Genomic DNA, 23,914 nt, shown 5'->3' with positions numbered 1-23,914 from the left:
GATTGAGGATGAGGAAGACCTTTGGGGATGTCCGAATTTCTAGTTATTCCTTTATTTATTTTGGGTTGGCTGCTGGAACACCGCGGTCCTCGTACAGCGTCTGCCTTCTGGAAGGAAGTTGGGCGAAGGCCTCCGACCGCAGGGTTTACCTGCGTTCACTTGACGGTACGTTTACGAGGCCAGCCTGTGAGTGGTTGTGCGGCCCTAGTAGTGCTGGTTAGTTGTGCTTATTGGCTTCACGTGACAGATCGTAAAAGCAGGTGTTGCAAAAGCGCTGAGGCTGCAGTTTTCAGACCTTTAAAAACCTGTTTGGTACCTGTCAGCCAGAGGCTGTGAGTTGACTCTGTGGGTCTTACAGGTGTCGTACACGTGTTGTTTAACTCGCCCCATACGGTTGTACCTGCATTTGTATATTCAGTGCGTAGTCCTTTCAGTCAAACTGTATTCAGCCTTGAGTTGACCAAGAATGAAGCCGCTTCTCTCCTTCCCCCAACGCTTTATTTGTTGGCTGGAGTTTGCTGCTGGCGGTTTGAGTTGGTTGTGCCATTGTAGTTTCACTCTTCTAAAAGCATTCCTACACAGGTTACATTTAGGAAGTTATAAACAAAGGTGACTTGCTGGTGATCGTTGAAAACAAAAGGACCTCCCCCCCGCATTTAAGCTGTTTAAAAAGTTTAAATATTTTTTATTTTTTTATTTATATTTTTAAATATATTTTATTTTTTATTTTATTAAATATTTAAATATTTATTTTAGCTGGATGTGGGGCTCAGTTCCTGGATCTTGAAATCATGACCTGAGCCGAACGCAGATGCAGTATTTTTTACTTTCATATAAAAGTGTTTGTTAACAGAGTAATGACTTCCTTAGCCTCAGAAAACCGAAAAACTCAAATTATGCTAACATCTTATGACCCTTCGATGAATTTGTACTAATATGAATAAACATGTATTTTTTTTTTCAGTGAGTAGATGAATTAATTAGGGAGACCGCAAATGATAGTGGAAAGAGCACTGGTGTGCGTAGACCTAGTCCCACGCCAGGCTAGGGCATGCTAGCCCAAGCTGCCTGTTGGCTTAGTGACAGTAGCTGTAGTAATTCACCTGAGTTCAATAAACATTAATGGAGTACGCATTTCATGCCACACACTGTGTCAGGGTAGTATATTGCTGTAATTCGTAGCTGAAGATAGGGATTCTGATGGATATATTTTTTTTAATTTTTATTTTTTTAAAAAAGATTTTATTTATTTATTTGACAGACAGAGATCACAGGTAGGCAGAGAGGCAGACAGAGAGAGAGGAAGGGAAGCAGGCTCCCTGCTGAGCAGAGAGCCTGGTGCGGTGGTTGATCCCAGGACCTTGGCTGGGATCATAACCTGAGCCACCTAGGTGCCCCCTGATGGATATTTTTAAGTTAATGACCCATGAATCTACATACTTCTAGTATAGGTATGAATAAGCTATCTTAGAGGAGGAGGATTAGACGTTTATTGTCTTTTATGGGTTGAGTGACTTTAGGCATTATTTTTTAATGACTTGTCACATTAAGGTGACACCAATAAGGTGGATATTATTATTTATATATATTTTTAAAAGATTTTATTTATTATTTGGCGGAGAGTGACACAGCGAGAGAGGGGAGGGGAGGGGAGCACAAGCAGGGGGGTGGGAGAGGGAGAAGCAGGCTTCCCGCCGAGGGGGGAGCCTGATGTGGGGCTTGATCCCAGGACCCTGGGATCACGAGCCGAGTCGAAGGCAGGCGCTTAATGACTGATCCATCCAGGTGCCCCTCTATTTTATTTTATTTTTAAAAAATATTTTATTTATTCATTTGAGAGAGAGCGAGAGAGTGAGCATGAGAGGGGAGAAGGTCAGAGCAGGCTCCTCATGGAGCTGGGAACCCGACGTGGGACTTGTTCCCAGGACTCCGGGATCATGTCCTGAGCCGAAGGCAATGGCTTAACCAACTGAGCCACCCAGGCACCCTATTATTTCTATTTTAAAGTTGGAATTAAAAAATGTGCCCAAAGTTAGATAACAAGTGGTACCGTGAGAATTCAAATCTGTCATTCTTAAGCCCCTTATTCTCTCTCTCTCTCTCTCTTTTTCAAAGATTTTATTTATTTCTTTGACAGAGATCATAGTAGGCAGAGAGACAGACAGAGAGATAGGAGGAAGCAGACTCCCTGCTGAGCAGAGAGCCCAGTTCGGGGCTCAATCCCAGGACCCCGAGATCATGACCTGAGCCGAAGGCAGAGGCTTAACCCACTGAGCCACCCAGGGGCCCCAAGCCCCTTATTCTCTAATCACTGGCTTCAAGCTAGGGAAAAGGCGGTTAAGTTTATTGAGCATCTGTTTATTTCAGGCACTGTGCCAGGCACTCTTATTTGTGTAGTTTTAATCTTCATGGGAAATCAGAGGTAGTGATATTTTGTTTTTTTGGTTCTATTTTGTTTTTTCATGTTTTGTTTCTCTTTGAGAGAATGAGAACACACGTGTGTGGGGAGGGGCAGAGGGGGTTTGTGGTGAAGGTGGTAAGGGTGGGGGGGAGAGAGAGAGAGGGAGAGGGGAATCTTAAGTAGAGCCGTACATGGATTCCAACCCCGATCTCAGGACTCTTGAGATCATGACCCGAGCCCAAATCAAGAGTTGGATGCTTAACTAACTGAGCCACCCAGGGGCCCCAGGTGGTAATAATTGAATTTACAATTTGACTTCAGGATTGTTAACATAACAGTTTATGGCTGGACTTAACCTGAGATTATAGTTCTGTTTCTTGAAGGCAAAGGATATGCCCAGTTAAAATATTAAAGCATTCAGTAGACATTTGCTCTTGCTGATTTATCAATTCTAGTGTGCTGTGTATGAACTAGGATACATTTTGATGTGATACTTAGCTATAACTCTTCAAAGTTCTTTTTTTTTTTAATTTTTAAGATTTTATGTTATTTGCCAGAGATTGACAGCGTGCATGTGTGAATCTGCACACACAGGGGGAGCGGAAGGCAGAAGGAGAGGCAGGCTCCCTGCTCAGCAGGGAGTGGGTCACAGGACTCATCCCAGGACTCTGGGATCAGGACCTGAGCGGAAGGCAGACACTCTGCTGACTGAGCTACTCAGGTGTCCGAACTCTTTAAAGTTCTGATTCCAAATTCAGTTGCTTTTGACTCTTGATTTTAATGATTTTCATGAGTGAAAAAGATACCTGGCAAAGATTCATAGATCCAAATGGAAGAATCACATCATTGGCGACATTTGTAATGTTTAGATTCTCAAAAATCAATTATGCACAGGATTGTGTTGAAATTGGTTGTGACATTCCCTTCTTCCTTAGTCTCAGTTTTTCTTGCCAATTGATTGGAAGTTGTTGCATTTTTATATATATAAAAGATTAACTTTAGAACCTACTTTATTTTTTAAAAGATTTTATTTATTTATTTGACAGAGATCACAAGTAGGCAGAGAGAAAGAGGAGGAAGCAGGCTCCCTGCTGAGCAGAGAGCCCATTTGGTGGCTCGATCCCAAGACCCTGGGATCATGACCTGAGCCGAAGGCAGAGGCTTTAACCCACTGAGCCACCCAGGTGCCCCTAGAACCTATTTTTAAAAAATTCTTTTAAGATTTTTTGATTCACGGGGATAATCTTGTGTTTTCAAATCTTTTATAACCTATGTAGAGGACTTTAAAAAATAGACTATTTTTAATAGTTTTAGTAACAAAATCATGTATGGCTGGAAACATTTCCCAAATACAATTTTCCAGAATGTCTTCTCTGCAGTATGGGTATCCTTTGAAAATCACTTTTTCCTTTTTTTTTTTTTTTTTTCCTTTTTAAAGATTTTATTTACTTATTTGACAGAGAACGAGAGAACACAAGACAGGGTTTGGGGGAGGAGAGGGAGAAGCAGTCTCCCTGCTGAGGAGAGAGCCCGATGCGGGGGCTCAATCCCAGGACCCTGAGATCATGACCTGAGCTGAAGGCGGAGGACTCAACTGACTGAGCCACCCTGGTGCTCCAGTTTTTCATTTTTCATTTCTTTTCTTTCTTTTTTTTTTTTTTAAGATTTTATTTTTAAGTAATCTCTGTACCCAACATGGGGCTTGAACTCACAATCCCAAGATCAAGAGTCTCACACTCTACCAACCTAGCCAGCCAGGTGCCTTGAGAAGCAGTTATTTTCTCATTCATTATTAAAGTGATACCTTGACTTCCTTTTGCGGGGTGCAGAGAGAGAGGGAGAGAGACCGTCTCAAGCAGAGTCCATGCTGAGCGCAGAGCCCAAGACAGGGTTCGGTCTTAACTACCCTGAGATCATGACCTGAGCCGAAACCAAGAGTCAAGACACCTAATCAACTGGGCCACCTAGGTGCCCCTAAAGTGATAACTTCACTTTGAAAAGATGGTCTGTTTTGTTTTTAGGAATATACCCACTAGGTAGCATGCGCTATTAATAGCTATGGGTCATCACATAAACAGTATATTTAGAACTCTTTGTAGAAGAAAACTGCTTATCATCTTTAAATTCAACTCTTAAATATTTGGCCTTAAGAAAACCAGGAAATCAAAGTTTTTGTCACATTCTGTCTCTTTACAAAGACCTTACTGTTTCGAGATCTATTTTTATTTTTATTATTTTATTTTTTATTTTAAAGATTTTTAAAATTATTTGAGAGAGAAAGAGGCCACAAGTAGGCAGAGAGGCAGGCAGAGAGAGAGAGAGGGGAAGCATGCTCCCTGCAAAGCAGAGAGCCCAAGCCCAATGCAGGCCTGGATCCTAGGACCCTGAGGTCATGACCTGAGCCGAAGGCAGAGGCTTAACCCATTGAGCCACCCAGGCACCTTTTATTTTATAATTTTTTAAAAAGATTTTTATGTATTTATTTGACAGAGAGAGAGAGAGGGAGGGGGAGAGAGCAAGCACAAACAGGGGGAATGGCAGGCAGGAGAGAAGCAGGCTCCCTGCTTCGCAAGGAGCCCGATGTGGGGATCGCTGGACTCTGATTATGACCTGAGCCCAAAGGCAGTGGCTTGACTGAGCCACCCAGGCCCCCTGATCTGTTTTTTTTTTTTTTTAAAGATTTTATTTATTTATTTGACAGATGGAGAAGCAGGCTTCCCGCCGAGCAGAGAGCCCGATGCGGGGCTTGATCCGAGGACCCTGGGATCATGACCTGGGCCTAAGGCAGAGGCTTTAACCTGCTGAGCCATCCAGGCGCCCCTCACCCGATCTGTTTTTATTAATGTAGAATCTGTGCGAAATAACTCTCAGTGTGCTGAAATGGAATATCCAAGTGAGGGCACCACGCTTAACATTTCCTCAGTGTGGAGCCTTCGCCTTGTGCCAGTCTGATGAACGGTGTGAGTGAGAGTATCCATGCCCATGTGTATATTAAATATTGGCACAACTTTTAAATCTAAAAATGTGGAAGAGTTGAATATAGAATGTCTAACTTCTCATATACTTATAAGTCCTCTGTTATGCTCTCTGGGATACATATAACGCACTTTGGAGATCATTACCTTGGAAGGGCTTAGGGTGGGAGGGAGGAGTAGAAGCGGAGTGTTTGAAAGTATTCTACAACTGTAGTGGGTCATACGTTAAAAAATTGTTTTCCCAAGGAAGTGGCTGAAAATTTAAAATATTGAAAGAAGGAAATTCTTTAAGACTTGACTTTATTCCTATTTTTTTAACTGCAGTTTCTTGATCAGTTGGTTCATTTACATTTATTGGGTTCTTAGCATGTGTCAGTGTGAGGGGCTGGGGTATATAGAAGTGGATAAAGACCCTTTCTTCACAGAAGTTCAGTATGTCCAGGAAGATAGACATTAAGACATTGATTAAAAAAAAAAAAGACATTGATTTCAACTTAATAATCTCTCTGTTGCTTTCCTGCTTATACTGGTGTATGTAATAAAATTATCTTTAGTTCAGACAACATCGATTACTAATTCTATGCCAAATGGTGTAGTAGACCAGTGTTAACTTCTCTTTTTCTATCTTTGTGCATGGAACTTACTGATAACTGAAAGCAAAATGGCCTTCAGCATAAGAAAAAGTCTAATCTGGGATAGGACACCTGCTGAGCACTTCAGGTAGCTCTTTTAGGTTAAGAATTAGTCACAAGGATGTACTGCTTTGGGCTAATGAGGAAAATGTTGCCCGAGTAGGTAACAGGGAATCCATTTGGCCAAGTAGGCTGAGAATTTCGTCTTACTCTCCTGTGGTAGACCTTGTAGTTTCACAGAATGAGTGAATTTCCAAGTACTTTATGATAGTGAATATAGGGGATTTTGCCCAAGTACATTGACAGACTGTATCTAAGTATGACCTATTTAAACATCTTCTGTTTAGAGATGGTATTTTGTACCTTCGTGGCACAGTGTAAATTCTTGAACTGTTGACTCTTTTCAGAACTATTATCGTAACATTACCAGATTATTTCTTTTAATACTATTCTTCAATGCCATAAAAAACCCTTTCTGAACTGTTACAAGTTTAAGGTAGCCACAGAATTGAAACAAATGAAAAGGTGGTATTTATTGGGAAGAGAATTCTATCAAATCCAGTTTCCTAGATGTCTAATAACAGATCCCATGTTACAGAGGTTGTCATTGTCTATATATATATATATATATACACATAGTTTAAAACGCTTTAGTATATTTTAAATTATTTGCTTTTATTATATAATTAACATGCTCATTGCAAAAAATTCAAATGGTAAAGATGAAGTGTGTGTGTGTGGAATGTATTGAGTATGAAGTAGTAGCCCTTAATCTCATCTCTCTCAGAGATAACAACTCTTCTGATCTCATTTGCCTTATCTGTAAAACAGGCACGAAAATATGAAAGCATACTTCAGAGAGCTATTATGATGATTCAGTGCAGTAACATAGATAGAATAGTGTAGTGTGGTGTCCTGTATGTAATAAATGCTAATCAAATGTTAATTTAAGTCAGGTCTTTCTAATTTTTTTTAAAGATTTTATTTATTTATTTGACAGAGAGAGAGAGAACAAGTAGGCAGAGAGGCAGGCAGAGAGAGAGAGAGGGAAGCAGGCTCCCCACTGAGCAGAGAGCCTGATGTGAGGCTCCATCCCAGGACCCTGGGATCATGACTCACTGAGCCACCCAGGCACCCCAGGTCTTTCTAATTTTAATGCTCTATTTTATCTTTGAATCCTGATGCCTTGGTTTAAACCAATAAGGGTGTAGTTTCCTAGTTAGTTTTATGGCATATACTAAAGAGAAATGTAATTTAATGTTTTTCTTTCTGCATACTGTCAAATATACCTTGAGTTCCTAGTAGTACTCATCATTGCTCTGTGTAGGTCCACACAACATAAAGAACAAGAGTCAACATTATAAAGCGTATACTCGGTATCAGGAACTATGTTAATAGCTTTATGCATTATTATCTCATTTATGTTCACCATAACCCTGTGAAATAGATGCTGTCCTATTTTATGGATGAGTAAATTGAGACCTAAGAATTTGTCCAAGGCCTTCCAGCTAGTAAAGTGACTGAGATAGGACCTCAATACGTGTTCTTTTAAAGGAGTGTTCTTTAAACACGTCTGCCCAGTTTTCTCTTAAAATTTTTGAAAAAGTATTGCATTCCTTGTGCATTTTCAAACTGACTTAAAATTTTTTAATAATAAATTTAGTTAAAAACCAAAATTCACCCAAGAGCATTTGAAAATCTAATTGGCTGAGTCACATAGTACCCCACCTAGCAGGTAGAGGGACTCCAGTGTGGTGCAAAAGGGAAGGTTTTTACTGAAAGCAGGGAGGGTGGGGTAGAAGCTACTAGCAAAAGAAGAGATTGTTTCTGAAAAAGATCTTTCTGGAAAGGACTTCTTTCCTTAGGGGGAAGAGCGGGAGATTTAGGTGGATCACCTCATCTTCCTTTGGGGTGGAGAGCCCACGAGACAGATTACCTCATTGGTTGCCAACAAGAAAATCCAGATTGATGGGCCTAAAATTTCATTCCTGGAGAGGTTGAAACTGCAGTTAAGTCAGTTTGCTGTCCTGGGGGGCAAGTGACTCCAGCTTGGCCTTTAGTTTTCTTTTTAGCATTTTAAATAGTTGTAGAGAATAATTTTTATTGTGTTGTAAATATTGGTGTAAAAAATACATATTTTCACCCAGTAGGATCTGAATACCCACCACTATACATTCAAAAATGCTTGAACAAACTCTTCATTAATAGTTGGAAATTTAACATTGTATCTTTTCCCATTGAACTCCTATGTCCATCTTGCTTTGCAAAAGTTTATCTTAATTTATATATTTTATGCTTAAGTCTTTTATTGATTGTGCTGTGATTTCTCTACAATAAAAATATAACTGAATTGAAATTGACCATGTTTAAAAATTTACTGTTACTGTCCAGCTTTCTTTTGCATTAAGTATTTTTTTCTAATTCATTTTAAAATTTAATTCCTGTTTTAATTGCTTTAATGATTTCCTCACTTGATGTTTTTTGAGATTTTTTAGTGATTTCCTTTGTTCCTCTAAGGGTTTCCCATATTGATCTTAACAGTATTTCCTTCAGGTAATCATTAGGCTTTTTAAGTATTAATATTTTTCCCTCTGGAACTGTGATTATCATAAGTACAGATTATAAGTACAGTTGATCAAAACAATAATAACTGTTATAACTAATAACTAACTAATAACTAAATGTGAAAAAGTTCTATTGGAAATACTTTTTTTCTTTAGATTTTACTCTGTTAGAGCACAAGCAGGGGTTGGGAGTAAGGGGCAGAGGGAGAAGGAGAAGCAGTCTCTCCGCTGGGCAGGGAACCCACTGCGGGGTTCAATCCCAGGACCCCAGGATCATGATGTGAGCCAAAGGGAGATACTTAACCGAATGAGCCACCCAGGTGCCCTAGAAATACATTTCTTAATGATGTGGGTAGGTGGTTTCCCCCATTTTCCCTGATTAGTTCATGTGCCCATAAATGAATATACTTACAACTAGAATTTGATAGAGCTCGTCATAAATTTCAAGTTTTTAAAATAGTTATAGCCCTGAGTCATCAATAAGTAGATGAGAATTGAAGGGATTTTGTAATAGCAACATCACTTAGTTCTTTGACTTTGAGTGTCATGCCAAAGATATGTATAAGATACAGAAGGACTAGCAAACTTAACTGTTGGTGCTTCCTGGAGATTTTTATACCCTGGGTAGTGCACAAAGGAGGATTCGGGAAGGGAAAAGATAAGCCTTTTTGGCGAAGTGGGAGAACGGAGATTGTACAAGGGAATATGGGAGAGGAGATCCAACATGGTGCCATGGTTAAGTACTCTTCTCAGGAAGGTCAATTTTAGTACAGAGTATATTTGTGGAATTGAGGATATGAATGTGTTTACCTTAAAACCACCCATGCCCATGTACTCTTCAGAAAGTCTGTAGGGTTACACAAATATAGCATGAAGAAAGCTTTTAAAGTAGTGACGTACAATGAGAAAATGTGAGCCAGTCTAAATCTCAACATTCAGCATTAGGTAGACAAAGAATTATGACACTGTTATTCACCGTAGCGTGCAGAAGTACCTTACATACACACTGGCATTTAATAAGCATTTGTTATTTTAAATTTTTTAAAAGAATTTATTTATTTATTTGACAGAGATCACAAGTAGGCAGAGAGGCAGGCAGCGAGAGAAGGAAGCAGGCTCCCTTCTGATGTGGGGCTTGATCCCAGGACCCTGGGATCATGACCTGAGTTGAAGGCAGAGGCTTTAACCCACTGAGCCACCCAAGCGCCCTGTTATTTTAATTTATGAAGTACATTGTCAAGAAATACACTTAATTATTCTATTAAGTATATTTACATCCATTCTGTCTTCCTTCTGTTGTAGTCTGGTTTTCCCTACCACATCATTAGTACCCTAAATATTAAGAAAATCCAGTGGACACTCAAAAACCTTTGGTCTCTTTTTGCCTTTGTTGCACTGCACCACTTTTTATACTTGTCTTTCCACGATTTGGGGGGATGTAAGGCTTTCTTGATTTTCCTTCTACCTCTCTGCTTTTATTCTAATTGACTTTGCAGGTTCCTCAGGTGGGCTCCATGCCTAGCATGGAGCCTGATGTAAGGCTGGATCTCACGACCCTGAGGTCATGACCTGAGTTGAAATCAAGTCCCACGCCCAACTGACTGAGCATCGAGGCACCCCAGATTCTTAATTTTTTTTTTTTAAAAGATTTTATTTATTTATTTGACAGAGAGAGACACAGCGAGAGAGGGAACACAAGCAGGGGGAGTGGGAGACAGAGAGGGAGAAGCAGGCTCCCCACCGAGCAGAGAGCCCGATGCTGAACTCGATCCCAGGACCCTGGCATCATGACCCGAGCCAAAGGCAGACGCCCAACCGACTGAGCCACTCAGGCGCCCCCAGATTCTTAATTTTTAAATGTTGGTGTTTATCTGGACTTAGTCCTAGGCCTCTTGACATTTAACCCTATACAAGTTCCTAAAGGCTGTCTCTCCTCACCCTAGGGCTTCATTGGCCCTCAGGATTCATAATACCCTTCTGTATCTTCAGCCCAGGTGGCTGTCCAGACATCTAGACCAGGATATCCAACTGCCTCTGGATATCACCGCCTAGATGTCTGCTCACATTTACTCTTTGGAACTCCGCTACCGAGCTTCCCCAACCCGCTTCTCCAGGTTTTTTCTCAGGAAATGGCACTGCTAGCTGACCAGCTGCCCAGGTCCCCAGCCTGGAAGTCATTCTTCATTCTTTCTTTTCATTATTTCTCATTATGCCAGTTAATTCTACTTCCTAATATTGTACAAAAAATCTGTCCACTTCATACTATCCTCAGTGTCCTTGTCCTCACCAAACCAATTTCCCTAGCTTTTCTTAACTCAGAACGGCCTTTCTGCCTGAGTTTTGCTTTCTTCCAATACATGCTTGTCTTGGTAGCAGAACTGAACAGAGTTCTAATCTCATCATGGTTTCCTGCTTAAAACCTTTCAGTGGCTACATTTTGCTCTTAGATAAATGTTAGGCTCTTTAACATGAATTACTAGGCTGTTTGGATTTCACTCTCCCTTATCTGTATAGTTTTACCTCTGGCTCTTTTACCCTAGCACACTACACTGGAGCCTAAAGTAGCTTTTCCTTCTCAAAGTTTTGTGTCTCAGGTCCATGGGCTTGTGCTCTCTAACCTCTGCTTTCTTTGATTATTCCACACACTGCTGTCTCTGTTGGGGCCACTTAGTTTGGTTAACTCCTCAGCTTTCTCTGGTCTCACTTTTAAATGGCATTTCTTCAGGTGCCCTGCCTTGGGTCTCCAGGTTAGGTTCCGTTACATTCTCCAAAAGAGTACAGTGTATTTCCTCTTTCATGTAGCTCATAGCACCTTATTTATGTGTGTCTTTCATGGCAAGCTGTCTTGTAAACTTCTGAGCATGGAGAATCTTTATCTTGGATTCTGGTTTCCGTATCCCTAGTGTCTGACACACATACATGCGTATACTCAGCGTCTTTGAATAAGTTAACAATTTTGAGTTCTGATTCCTGTGATTTCAAAATGCGTTTGGTTTTTCTCTTTAGTGTCTCAATGAGATCCTGGAGTCAGCAGATGCGCCTTTAGAAGTCACTGAAGGATTCATACAGTCAATTTCTCTATCAGTTCCGTGGGGCTCCTTGCTGCAGGAGAATTGTGCACTAGAAGTGAAAGGGCTAGAAATGGTCTTCCGGCCTAGACCCCGCCTAGGTAGGTGTGTTGTTACGTGTTTCTGTTTTATTTGTTTTTATTGTATTCTTCACAGATTGGGAAAGTAACCTAACTGTATTAAATTAAGTATTTATTACTTAGCATTTATTTGTGAGATTATCAGTAGATAAAATATTAGGACTTGGGGGGGTGTGATTTTACCTTTAGTGTTACTTCTTGCCCTGTTTACCCACAGGAAATTTAGTGTACTGATGATTTGGTTAATTATTTGTTACCACTTGTATAAAGAGACATGTGTTTTAAAGTTTCAAAGTATTGTGCCAGAAACCAAGGAAGTGCTCAAAGATTGATGGAGAAATGTTAAAAGGACAGAGGACTGGACTTGTTGGGTGCTCTCTTTGGCCAAATCTGGGACTAATAACAATAAATGGATTATAACATGTGGAATTTAAAAAAAAATAGCTCTATGTCCATACTGTTACAAATACTGTTACGTCCATACATACAAATCTGTATGTAAGGGAGGCAGGAAGAAGGGAAAGCTCTTTGTTGCAGTAGAATGTCAATTTACTAGAGTAGAAAAAAATGATAGACCATCACCATGGTTTTGACAACCATGGTAAAAATTGATTGAGGTGGTAATGATCAGTGAATCCTAACCCCACCTGGTGACAGGTCATTGAGGAGCTTGATTTGTGATGTACCAACATACTTCCCCTTGATGACACACTGTTTACAGAGAGAAAAATGTTTCTTTCGCAGTGGAGGAAATTGATAGTTGCCACAGCGACCTTAATCGTCAGTCTTAGTCCCATCAGTAGTGGGTCAGAGGGCCATGATGTGGGTCCTGATGGGATGGCTAACAAAGACACGTCATGTATATACTGTTCCTGTTACAAGTGCATAGTCTGAATAGCACTGTAAGGAAGAAGGACTTGACAAATCTAAAATTAGGAACATTCTGTAGGCTAACTGGTCCTCTTTTGACGTATCAGTATCAGGAAAGACGAGAGGTAGAGGAATTGTTCCAGATTAAAGAAGAATAAGTCATGAATAACTGCAGTAGATAATCCTGTGTTTTTGTTTGTTTTTGTTACGAAGGATATTACTGGGACAGCTGAGAAATTTGGGTGTAGAATGTATAGAAGATAGTATTTTGTCGGTGTTGTGTTTCTTGGGTGTGTTCATGTCACTGAGCTTTCGCATGGGAATATTTGTATTCTTAGGAGTTATCTGCTCAGGTGTTTGGGAGTGTTAGGGTGCCTGCAGTTTACCTTCAGATAGTTCAGCAGAAGGATGAGAGAGAGAGAGAGAGAGAGAGTGTGTGTGTGTGTGTGTGTGTGTGTGTGCATAGCTGTGATGAGTCTAAATGAAGGCTGTGCAGGTGTTCATTGCACCATATTTTCACCTCTTCCTTAGGATTGAAATTTTTCAAAGAAAAATTTGGGAGGGAAAAGCTTTAAAGTAGTAAGTTATATAAGTATATCTGGATGGTAGCTTTAGTTATATGCCATTTTCTGACTTATTAAACGTGTATAGAGCTGCTTGCATGCCAGATGCTGTTGTGAGTGCTTTACCAGTATTATTTTATCATGGCGGTTTGAAATAGACATGTTCGTTATCTCCATTTTTATGGAGCAGGACATTGAAGTGCAGGTGAATTCAGTAACTTGTCCAAGGTCATAGCTAGTTCAGTGGAAATTTGGGATCTCAACCCAGGCAATCTACTTCTGGAGTCTGTAATCTTAACCACTGTGCTCTGTTAAATAGCTCAGATTTTCTGCTCTGGAGTGTGTGTGTTGGGGGGGGTGTATGTGTATGTATTTTTTAAGCCAATAGAGTCACCATCTAAATCATCTTAAATTCTGAATTTAAATTCTTTGAGTGGCAAGTGATGTTGGTCAAGAAATACTTGAAGAATTATAATCCTAAATGCTTTCTGGAACACCAGAGTTTAAATTTTATGCTTATTAGAATTAGTAGCACCTTTACTTTGAAAATGGTAGTCTGTGCATGGAAATCCTCCTCGATAATGGCATTTAATTAACAAGAATATTTTATTTTTTTTTAACCATGATGAGTAGATAGAATAATATTTTCCTATGGAAAGTTAAATATTCTGCTTTTAAAAATATTCCACGAGAAGGATTTTTAAATTCCATTTTGGGAGGCAGTAATTGTAGTAATCTGTCAGTTTGTTTTGAATAATGTAAGGAAGTGTAGTGCCATTCTTTGAGGGATGATCTGGGAAGGATTTTTCCCAGTTCATGGATTCTTCCAAGGATGTTCTTCTATCTTATCTACATTTATACTGACCTTCTAAAGCCTAGGTCAGATGCCACCTCTACCAGATTTCCTATTAAATTCTGTCCATGGGAAGAGTCAGCCTCTTGGTTTAGCCATCCATGTTTTCTGTTGACATTGCATAGTTGCTTACTAATTCTTCTTAACCACATCTCATTTCTTCCACTATATTGTAGGCTCTCTGTGGGGAGAATTAATCATTATTTTTCTGACCCCTACAGCAGGGTCCTCTAACTATTGCCTGTAGGCCAAATTTGATCTATCATATTTTTGTAAATAAATTTGTATTGGAACACTGCCATACTCATTCATTTCCTTACTCTCTCCGCCTGCTTTTGCACTAGAGTGAGAGTGGTGAGTAGTTAGGGTAGAGGCCCTGTAGGGCCCACAAGGCCTAAATTATTTACCATCTGACCCTTGCCAAAAGAAATTTGTTGACCCCTGTTCTACAGTATTTTGAACCGTACCATGCATGCATTAAATACTTGTTGAATGAATTCATAAGTTAACATTTGACAGATACATATCATTTAATGAGAACACGTATCTCTGGACTTCTTTCTGTGATTTTTTTTTTCACTTCGTTATTATAAGGTGATGCTTAAATCTCATAGACTATCATATGCCTAGGTAATACCATGATGTTAAATATGTTAAATAAGGATTAAATAAGGATTTGAAACACTGAGCACGTTTCAAATGTGGCATTTTAAGAAATGGCTTTGTTGTAACTATGAGAAGTTATTTAGGATCAATCTATATTTTCTGCAGCAACTGGTTCTGAGCCTATGTATTGGTCAAGTTTCATGACGAGCAGTATGCAGTTGGCAAAAGAATGTCTTCGCCAGAAATTAACAGATGAACAAGGAGAAGCATCGCAGCCTTTTGAAGGACTTGAGAAGTTTGCTGAAACCATTGAAACAGGTTGGCATTGAGCATTTTCTTTCTTTCTTTCTTTTTTTTTCTTCTCTCCCCCACCCGCAAGTAATTTAGTACCTTTCTTTAGTAAGCCTTGTATAAGGAAAATCCATTGGACTGATTTTTTTTTTTTTTTTAAGGAGTTTCTCTTCTCACTTCAGAACTTTAGAATTGAGGTTATTTTAAAGATTTCATTTATTTGACAGACAGAGATCACAAGTAGGTAGAGAGGCAGGCGGAGAGAGAGAGAGGAAGGGAAGCAGGCTCCCTGCTGAGCAGAGAGCCTGAGAGGTTATTTTAAATATTCAATTTAACTTTAGAATTGAGGTTATTTTAAATATTCAATTTAATTTCATGTCCTTTTGTATCCTAGTTTCTCCTCTGTGCCTTTTATTATGCTTGTATGACGAAGGGTTTAGAGTTCAGAGAGTGTTAGGCATTGCACATGTATCTGTTGGGATGTGTTGGGGTAGGTGCTCAGTAGGGCAGAATGTCTATTTCCAAACTCAAGATTTGGGGATTTTACTTTATTTTGTAAGTTCTTATTAAACTAGTAATTATTCTTTTCATTAGAAATTTTTATTTCGTATACATGTGGTCTCATGTTGACAGTTACCTGTTTGCTCTAGTACTAAGAAGAGTGAAAGTCACGTTTATAGACACTGTCTTGAGAATTGAACATGTGCCAGAAAATTCCAAAACTGGAACTGCACTTGAAATTCGAATAGAAAGGTAAGACTTCTTATATCTGAGAATAAACAACCTTATTCTGTTCTTGTATAAATAGTAAGATCTGACTTTTATTAGATTTCATGATGCTTTTAGAGATTAGAAGTGATGCTGTTGAGTTACTACTATATCGTATGGTTTCCAGGTAAAGCGCTGCTCTTCAAGATCCGTTCTAATCCCATTACTGACAGCTTAAAGTACCAGTTGAGGTATAATTGTATATAGTACTGTGTGGGATTCAGAGCAAAGGATTCTCTTTAGTTAATGTCAAATGAAAATCGTGAGTATGTGAGTGCTGCTAAGTTGAAGGCACTCCTAACAGTTTTTTCTTACTAGTGACACCCTGTTTTGGAGCGTCTCGTTAATACGAAGGTCTTCTTTGCTTTCCTGTGCTTGATCTAAGTGTTGCTTTCATGAGAAAGGCTAAGCCTGTGGTTTTCTTTGAGAGGATTCTGTGAGAGTATCTGTGCGATAGTGATTTACTGAAAAAGATGGAAACCAGGACTCCATTTTCCGTGTATGGACTCCATTTTCCGTGTATGACCACTTGGAGCCTTATAAATAGCTGAGTGTTGATTTGAGGTTGTCACTGTTTTTGTTTTGTTTTGTTTGGTGGGGAGCAAAGCCCAGTTTATTGAGAGTACAGTAACATACAGATCGTACAAAGTGCCCAAAGAAGGAGGAGACCTGAGAGGGTTGCCCTTGAGGTAGTCACTGTTCACCTGTGTCTTAATGTGACCGAAATGTGCGGAATGAAGTATGTGCACTGAGCACCAAAGACACTTTGTACAGGGATCTGTTGGGAGCTTTTACCAAATTTTAAGCAAATATGTCATGGTTTCTATCTTTCTATCATCATTAAATTACCTATTAGTCAAACAGTTATTGTTAACAGATTTTTGAAATTAGGTTGGATTACCTGAAATGGTATATTAAAAAATATCTAAAATCTCATGGATGTAGAACTACCTTCTGTATTTTGTTGAAAATGAAATGGTGAGTCCTAAGAACCTGTAGAATAGTCATAAGAATTCAAGAAATGTCATTCATTTTGGGCTTGTGACTTGGAGCCAAATGCTGTCTGTTACCAAGAGATGTTTGTGAGGGAGCACAGGAATAGTTTTCCTTGAGGTGAACTTTAGGAAGCTATGAATCTCTCCTCCCAGTTTAGGAGCCTCATAAAATTATCCTTCTTGAGGTTGAGGTCTCTTGGTGAAAACCTTTCCTGTAGTGAAGCTCTGATGCTGACCACATGAGGCATTTTCTGAGGAGTGGTAACACTAGAAAACCCTTCACCTTTAGAAGCTATGTGTGTTTCTTAGACTTGCAAGTAGGTTTTCTTACGCCAACGTTTTCTGTTTTGAACGTGGAGAACTGTCTACTGTGATGAAGCTGCTGATGAGGCCTCAGGAATTAACGTGCATCAGCCCACAGCCTTTGCTCACAAGTTACTCCAGCTCTCCGGAGTGTCTCTCTTCTGGGAGGAGTTTTCTGCGTCAGCAAAATCTTCCCCAGTGTGTTCAACTGCACCAGCGGTAAGAAAAACAAACCAAGAAAACAAACACTAAATCATAGATTTTTTTATTTTTTTATTTTTATTTTATTTATTTATTTTTTTTTTTTAAAGATTTTATTTATTTATTTGACAGAGAGATCACAAGCAGGCAGAGAGGCAGGCAGAGAGAGAGGAGGAAGCAGGCTCCCTGCTGAGCAGAGAGCCCGATGCGGGGCTCGATCCCAGGACTCCGAGATCATGACCTGAGCCGAAGGCAGCGGCTTAACCCACTGAGCCACCCAGGCGCCCCTAAATCATAGATTTTTTTAAAAGTTTAAATTAGGGGCACCTGGGTAGCTCAGTCAGTTGAGCGTCTGACTCTTGATTTTGGCTCAGGTCATGATCTCAGGGTCGTGAGATCCAGCCCCGCATCGGGCTATGCACTGGGCATGAAGCCTGCTTAAAAGTCGCTCTCTCCCTCTCCAAAAATAAATTTATAAATAAATAAATAGTTTAAAGGAGGGCTATTAAATTGTGCTAAGATATAGAATATGTGTTAGTGAGTTTCCATCTGATCTGGAAGTTAACACACATACTCCGTAATGGAGACCTGCTTTTCAAAGTTTTAAAAATACTCCTATTTATGATTGATGCCTTTCCTACCAGTGCTGGATATAACACTGGATACTGTTCCATGTGGGGAAAATGACATGTTAACAGCTAATACACTTTTATAGTAAAAACAAAAGCACATTTGTTCACATTTACCTTACATAATGAATGTATGGCTGAAAACTTATAAATCATACTTTAAAAAAGTTTTATAATTAAGGAACTTTGTATTAATGCTTTGTAAGAGTAGAGAGTCCTTTTATAAAACAGTCTTTCCATAATTTATCTTTTACATTCAAATTTTTATGATTATAGAATGTCTATTGTTTTCTTATTGCTGTAATTTGAATAGATGTGCATTTTTCCATAAAGTCCTTTTCCATGATTTGCTTTTATTACTTAGCTATAAGACACTGGTTTATTCATTGTCACATAATACAGTTTTTCATGTCAAATACTTTAAGTTGACATTTGTATTTTGCATTTTGGGTTATTTACACTAAAGTGTTTTAAAGAATTACTTTATTCTTATTGCCTCATTGTAGGAAACTGAGCCAAAGCTGTCACCTAGCTGGAATCCCAAAATTGTATATGAGCCACACCCACAATTAACTAGAAGTTTACCAGAGGTAGCGCCCTCTGACCCAGTGCAGATTGGAGGGCTAATTGGTAGGCTGGAGTTGAGTCTCACGCTGAAACAGAATGAAGTGCTTCCTGGAGCTAAGGTCAGTGTTTGTTTCATTTTCTATAGTTAAAACAGAAGTACAGGTATTCTTTAATGTGTGCAGTGACCCGCTGATTAGCTACTCTGGGTTGTTCTAGGCTGCCCTCTGTCCTGGAGTCTGTGTTTTACTCTCAGCTGGTGCCTCTGTCCTGAGGTCTCAGGGCCTCACGTGAGCACTGACTGTCTTTAGCCCCTGCTCATGCTCAGGTGTTAGCATTGTCTCCTGCACTCACTTTCCCCCATTCTAGCAGTTCAGAAACATTAATGAGTTAATAAATTAGGAATTTGTTAAAGACTTTTATCATACCATTCAGTTTAAAGGAGACGAGATTTGGAAGTAAGAAATTGACTATAGAAGATGTTTAATTTTATGCTTGTAAAAATGCCCACCTAGGTGTGTTCTGAACAGAATGACCATTTTTATAGTTGTTATTTATGAAAAGAGATTGATTTTTTTTTTTTCATGGTGTCTCATGTCTTTTTGAAGATCCTGTAAAGACAACTGCACTTGTTTCTTAGGGAACAGTGTTGGACAGTCTCCTGGAGAATCAGGAAGCCTATATTTAGTCTGTTGAAAATGTATTTGTGAAGTGTTATTTTCAAACTTTGAAAACAATTTTCCATATAATCTCTGTGAAATGTAGTTTAAGAAAGTATCAGGATTTGTTCATTTGTTTAGTCACTGGCCTAACTAGCTAGATGTTTGAGTGACTACTAGATGCCAGGCCCTGTGCAGTTTCTTGGGGGAGATGCAGAGAAGAGGGAAATACTGTCTTTGCTTTAATACAACATGTGATAAAGGGTATAGACATGGCTGTGGGGACACTGAAGAAGAGGGAGCAACTGAGGACTCATGCATGCACAGGAGATTTTCAGAGGATGGAGGATCTCCGGCAGTTTGTCCTTGGGTCGGCCCGCCTCCCTATAGTTAGAGGCAGAGGAAGGTGATCAGAATGTCAGCCTTCCTGTTGCTGATTACTTCCTCTCCTTTTGTTTACTGCTCTGTCCTACCTCAGTTGGTGTGAAAGCCTTTCACCAGGTCTTAAGCCTGTTCATAAAATAACCTGAAAGCTGTAGGTATGTTTTAATACTACAGGAAATTCCGAGGTGCTAATATCCTTGGAAAAGGAACACATCCATGCCTCCCAGGAAGGGAGCTATTTCTCCGTGAAGGAAGAACAATGGCAGTCACTTCTGTAGTTCTGTTTGGATTAAATTAGATGGTCCTCAACATTTGTACATTGATCTTTGTGCAAACCGAAACTTGCACATTATGTCTTGATTTGTGTAAGTGCCTTTCGGTGTTACTTTTGGACATCTGTGTACTAGGTGACAAATGAACATCTGGAATTAGAGCATGATGGCATTATTTGCCAGCCAGTGTTTGATATTTGGAGATACTACCGTCCTTGCCTACATGGTAATTTTTGTGTAGTAACTTGAGTTTGAGTACTTTTTGTTCTTAATGCAAATGAAGGCTAAATGGAAAAATGCAAGATACTGTATTTGATACAAGATACTAGCTTTGAGAAACATAAATCCCATAAACTTAATGCCGTATAGACAAAGATGGCATTGGTTGGGGGTACTCAAGAGTCAGATCTTTAGTCTTGCTGATGTTCATTAGATCCACAGGTTTTTCAACTGTGGGATCAAAATGTTATGAAAGATTTTTTTGGGGGGATGCCTCTCAGTGGCTCAGTCAGTTAAGTGTCCAACTTTTGATTTTGGCTCAGGTCATGATCTCAGGGTTGTGAGATTGAGCCCTGGGTTGGGCTCCACACTCCTACAGAGTCTATTTGAGATCTCTTTCTCCCTCTTCCTTTGCCCCTGCCTCCTTGTATATGCATCTGTGCTCCTTCTCTCTCTCTAAAATAAATACATCTTAAAAACCAATTTTTTAAAAGTTTTTTGGTTCTCTGAGACGGTACCCACCCCAAATTGTGTGCCAGCCAGATTGTTCACATGTTCAATTTTAGCATATACTTTAAGGATTCCATCATGTAAAAAAATAGAGGAGCTGTATGTATTGAATTTATAGACCTTTTGTTTAGTTACTGTGTCATATTGAGTCTGAAATTTTTTTAGTTATGTTCTGTCTTTTCTTTTTCCAGAGGAAAGTAAGAGGTGCTTTGTTCTTTGTATGCCAAATTTAGAATGTACAAATAATATTTCTGTGAACATTAGAAGTGAAACTCTTGATCAACCATCCTAATAAAGGTCGGAGATTATGTTTTCAATACTAAGAAATTAAAAACCAGTTTTTAAATATGGCATATAATCAGAGATTCTCCCACTGTCCCCAGCCTAAACTCCTTGCTGATTCATTGTCTGGGATGACAGCCATCAGCAAGGAGCCCCATAAAACAAATGCACGGAGAGCCGTACCATGGGAGGAGTTAGGGCTTCCCATCTAGGTCAGCCTACGTTAAAATCCTGGCTCTGGGTCTGTAGATGGCCTTGTGCAAATCTTTATGATCCTGTGTCCTTGTCTGTAAAACAGGAGTCTTACTAGAATGAGTGGAAATGTAATGAAAGCATAATTCCCCAATACTCAGAAAAAGGTGATAGTGATGATTGTTATTCCTGGAGAATGTATTATATTCTCAGATCATGGAAGCTTCTCAGCATTACTATGCAATGTTTTTCGTTTTTAGAATCAGAGGAAATCCCCCGCCCCAGGGAGGATACCATTTTCCCCAAATATAAATGTTAATTGAATTCTTTTAAAATTGCAAAACAGCGTAAAGATAATAGGAGTCTTAGCATCACCCCTAAGAGGAGGTGAATGAAAAGTAAGGCAGGCATACTCAACTTGTTAGGGTGTGGTGTAGAAAATAGAGTAATTGTTTTGTTAGAATATACTCCACAGGGGCACCTGGGTGGCTCAGTGGGTTAAGCCTCTGCCTTCGGCTCAGGTCGTGATCCTGGAGTCCTGGGATTGAGCCCCACATCGGGCTCTCTGCTCCGCAGGGAGCCTGCTTCCTCCTCTCTCTCTGCCTTCCTCTGTCTACTTGTGATCTCTGTCAAATAAATAAAATCTTAAAAAAAAAAGAATATACTCCACAGGAATCAGGATGAGATCGGCTGGGGCTTCTATTTCCAGGAGGAAAAATGGACAGAGGCTTGAAAAGAGCAAGGCAGTGCACGTGAGCACCCACTGCGTGAGCATCTCTGCTGTGGTTTGCACTCTCCTGCCCAGCAGACAGTGGGCTTTGTGGAACGCTGCCTGGGCGTGCGGAGAGGTGCACTGTTGATAGGGAAGGGCCTCACGTGCTGTGCTGGGAGCATTATCCATGGGCAAACTTGGGAAAGCCAGCTTTATTTGCCCTTGGTTTGAATCCCGCTTTGAGGATTATGATTTGAGTCTGAAATCCTGTTGGGAATGAATTCTGTGCTGTTGCTGTCTTCATAGCCTTCCTCGTGACTGGCTTGAAGCCTCCTCAAACACCTGAAATACTCAGAAGACTCAGAGATGAAAATAGGACATTGGACTTGCCAACATGGTATCTTGCAGAAGGCTTTTCCCCCTGAGAACAACAGTTTGGTGGCCTTTAAGTCTTTTCATTTAGATTGTGTAAATGAGTGGAGGGAATCTTAGGTGGCAGAATCTAAGACTGAGGAATGAGTGTTCCTTCAGTGCGTGAAAGTATATGGGATTTGTGCTGACGAGGTTTTAAAGAGTGTTTATCCTGAATGGCTTTTTTTTTTTCTTTTTTTTTTGAAGTTGGATATTGATGGACAGATAGACTCTATTCATCTCTTCCTGTCACCAAGGCAGGTGCACTTGCTCTTGGATATGTTAGCAGCTATTGCTGGACCAGGCAAGTATGGCAATAGGCAACTCTGTTATTTTTATTTAAAACTTTTCAGATTCTGTGATTCCTAGCTAGTCACTTTAAGCTACTGCAGAGCTTTGATTAATATTAAATAGTGGTAGTTCTGCATTGACTGTGACATGAAGTTGCTGTTGGTATTGGACAAGTGGTTTTGGGAGAGAGATGATTGATTACCTCCAAATTTAATTACTGTTTTCCTTTCCTTTCTATACTTGTAGAAAATTCTAGCAAAATAGGGTTAGCTAATAAAGATAGAAAAAACCGACCCATGCAGCAAGAAGACGAATATCGAATTCAGATGGAATTAAACCAGTATTATTTGAGAAAAGATTCCCTCTCAGCAGGTGTGTCTTCAGAGCAAAGCTTTTATGAGACAGAATCCGCTCGTACACCTTCTAGCCGTGGTAAGCAACTGAAGCATTGACACGAGATTCCTACAATGTCAGCATAGAGCAAAGTAAGCCTAATTTGGCTGTGGTGAAATGGGAGTTTAGTAATGAAAGAACAAAAGATCAGAGCTCTAAGAAGGTTTAAATTTGTAAGTTGATCTAACTGTAGCGTTACAGTGATGCGCTGGCTCACGTATCCTTTTTTGATTGTGTAATCTCGTTTTGTAAATTGTGACTTTTTTTTTTTTAATTCTAAGGACAGTCAGTTTACAAAAATGTAGACTTACACAAAAGATAAATTGTGGGTAATTACTCATTTTGTCAAATTCTTACATGCCTGTATAATGATTGACAGATGCTCTTAAATGGAGCCTTTTTTTTTTTCCTACTCTTCCATCAATTAAATGTAAATAGGGTCTTTATCAAGTTTACTTTGCTTTTTTACAGGTGTTTTGGAATGTTTAGCACAATACCTTAATAAGAATCCATTTAAGTACAGAATTAAATTGAACTAAATAAGTTAAAAACTAAAAAAGTCTACTCAAGAAATTTTGGTGATAACAAACTTCATTTGCGTGAGGGTAAAACAACTTCCAGAAAGAAGTGAAATGTAAACAGAATTCTGAAATAATACACTCAGGTGTTTCTTTTTTTTTTGTTTAAAAATGCTGTATTCATATGAAACCAGAGATTGCGAGATGTTTGTACTATTTTAAAGTTGGATTTTAACTTCTAAATTGTCATATGACTCTTAAAAATACACCATGTAGTTCTGCGAATCTTACGTTAAACAAACAAAAAACAGTTTCACCAGTAGGATAACATAAACTTTGTTAACTTGTATTTGGCTGAGCATTTTTACTATGCTGTTTATATCTTGGATCCTCACAAATTACCCCATCAGAAGTAATGTCACTTGTAGGGCATCAGTGTACTTCAGAGAATCTGAAGAATATTCTATTAATGTATGTTAACTTACTTTAAAGATCTAAATTATACAACTGACAAGGTTTAATTCTGTCTAGAAGAAGAAGTTTTCTTCTCCATGGCCGATATGGACATGTCCCATAGTCTCTCTTCTCTTCCACCGCTGGGAGACCCTCCAAATATGGACCTTGAGTTATCATTAACTAGTACCTACACAAATACTCCAGCAGGATCTCCATTAAGTGCTACTGTGGTACAGTATTTCAATTTTGTTC

At 39.4% G+C, this 23,914-nt stretch overlaps 1 protein-coding gene across 3 annotated transcripts in view; it reads left to right on the top strand.

The window, feature by feature from the left end:
- Positions 1-23,914, top strand: part of ATG2B (autophagy related 2B) — a 74,827-nt gene that overhangs the window by 1,006 nt on the left and 49,907 nt on the right. For 2 of the 3 annotated variants that reach the window (XM_047739228.1, XM_047739226.1), the window contains exons 2-9: positions 11,579-11,741; positions 14,778-14,930; positions 15,554-15,656; positions 17,026-17,188; positions 18,306-18,485; positions 22,212-22,308; positions 22,542-22,727; positions 23,738-23,892. In XM_047739228.1, coding sequence (XP_047595184.1) covers positions 11,579-11,741; positions 14,778-14,930; positions 15,554-15,656; positions 17,026-17,188; positions 18,306-18,485; positions 22,212-22,308; positions 22,542-22,727; positions 23,738-23,892 — 1,200 coding nt within the window. The remainder of the gene's footprint in view (positions 1-11,578; positions 11,742-14,777; positions 14,931-15,553; positions 15,657-17,025; positions 17,189-18,305; positions 18,486-22,211; positions 22,309-22,541; positions 22,728-23,737; positions 23,893-23,914) is intronic. The other variant, XM_047739229.1, reaches the window with a different exon arrangement.

This window comes from Lutra lutra, chromosome 7 (assembly GCF_902655055.1).
Source record: "Lutra lutra chromosome 7, mLutLut1.2, whole genome shotgun sequence".
Classification (NCBI taxonomy): Eukaryota; Metazoa; Chordata; class Mammalia; order Carnivora; family Mustelidae; genus Lutra; species Lutra lutra.
This window is presented reverse-complemented; position numbering and strand designations above follow the sequence as displayed.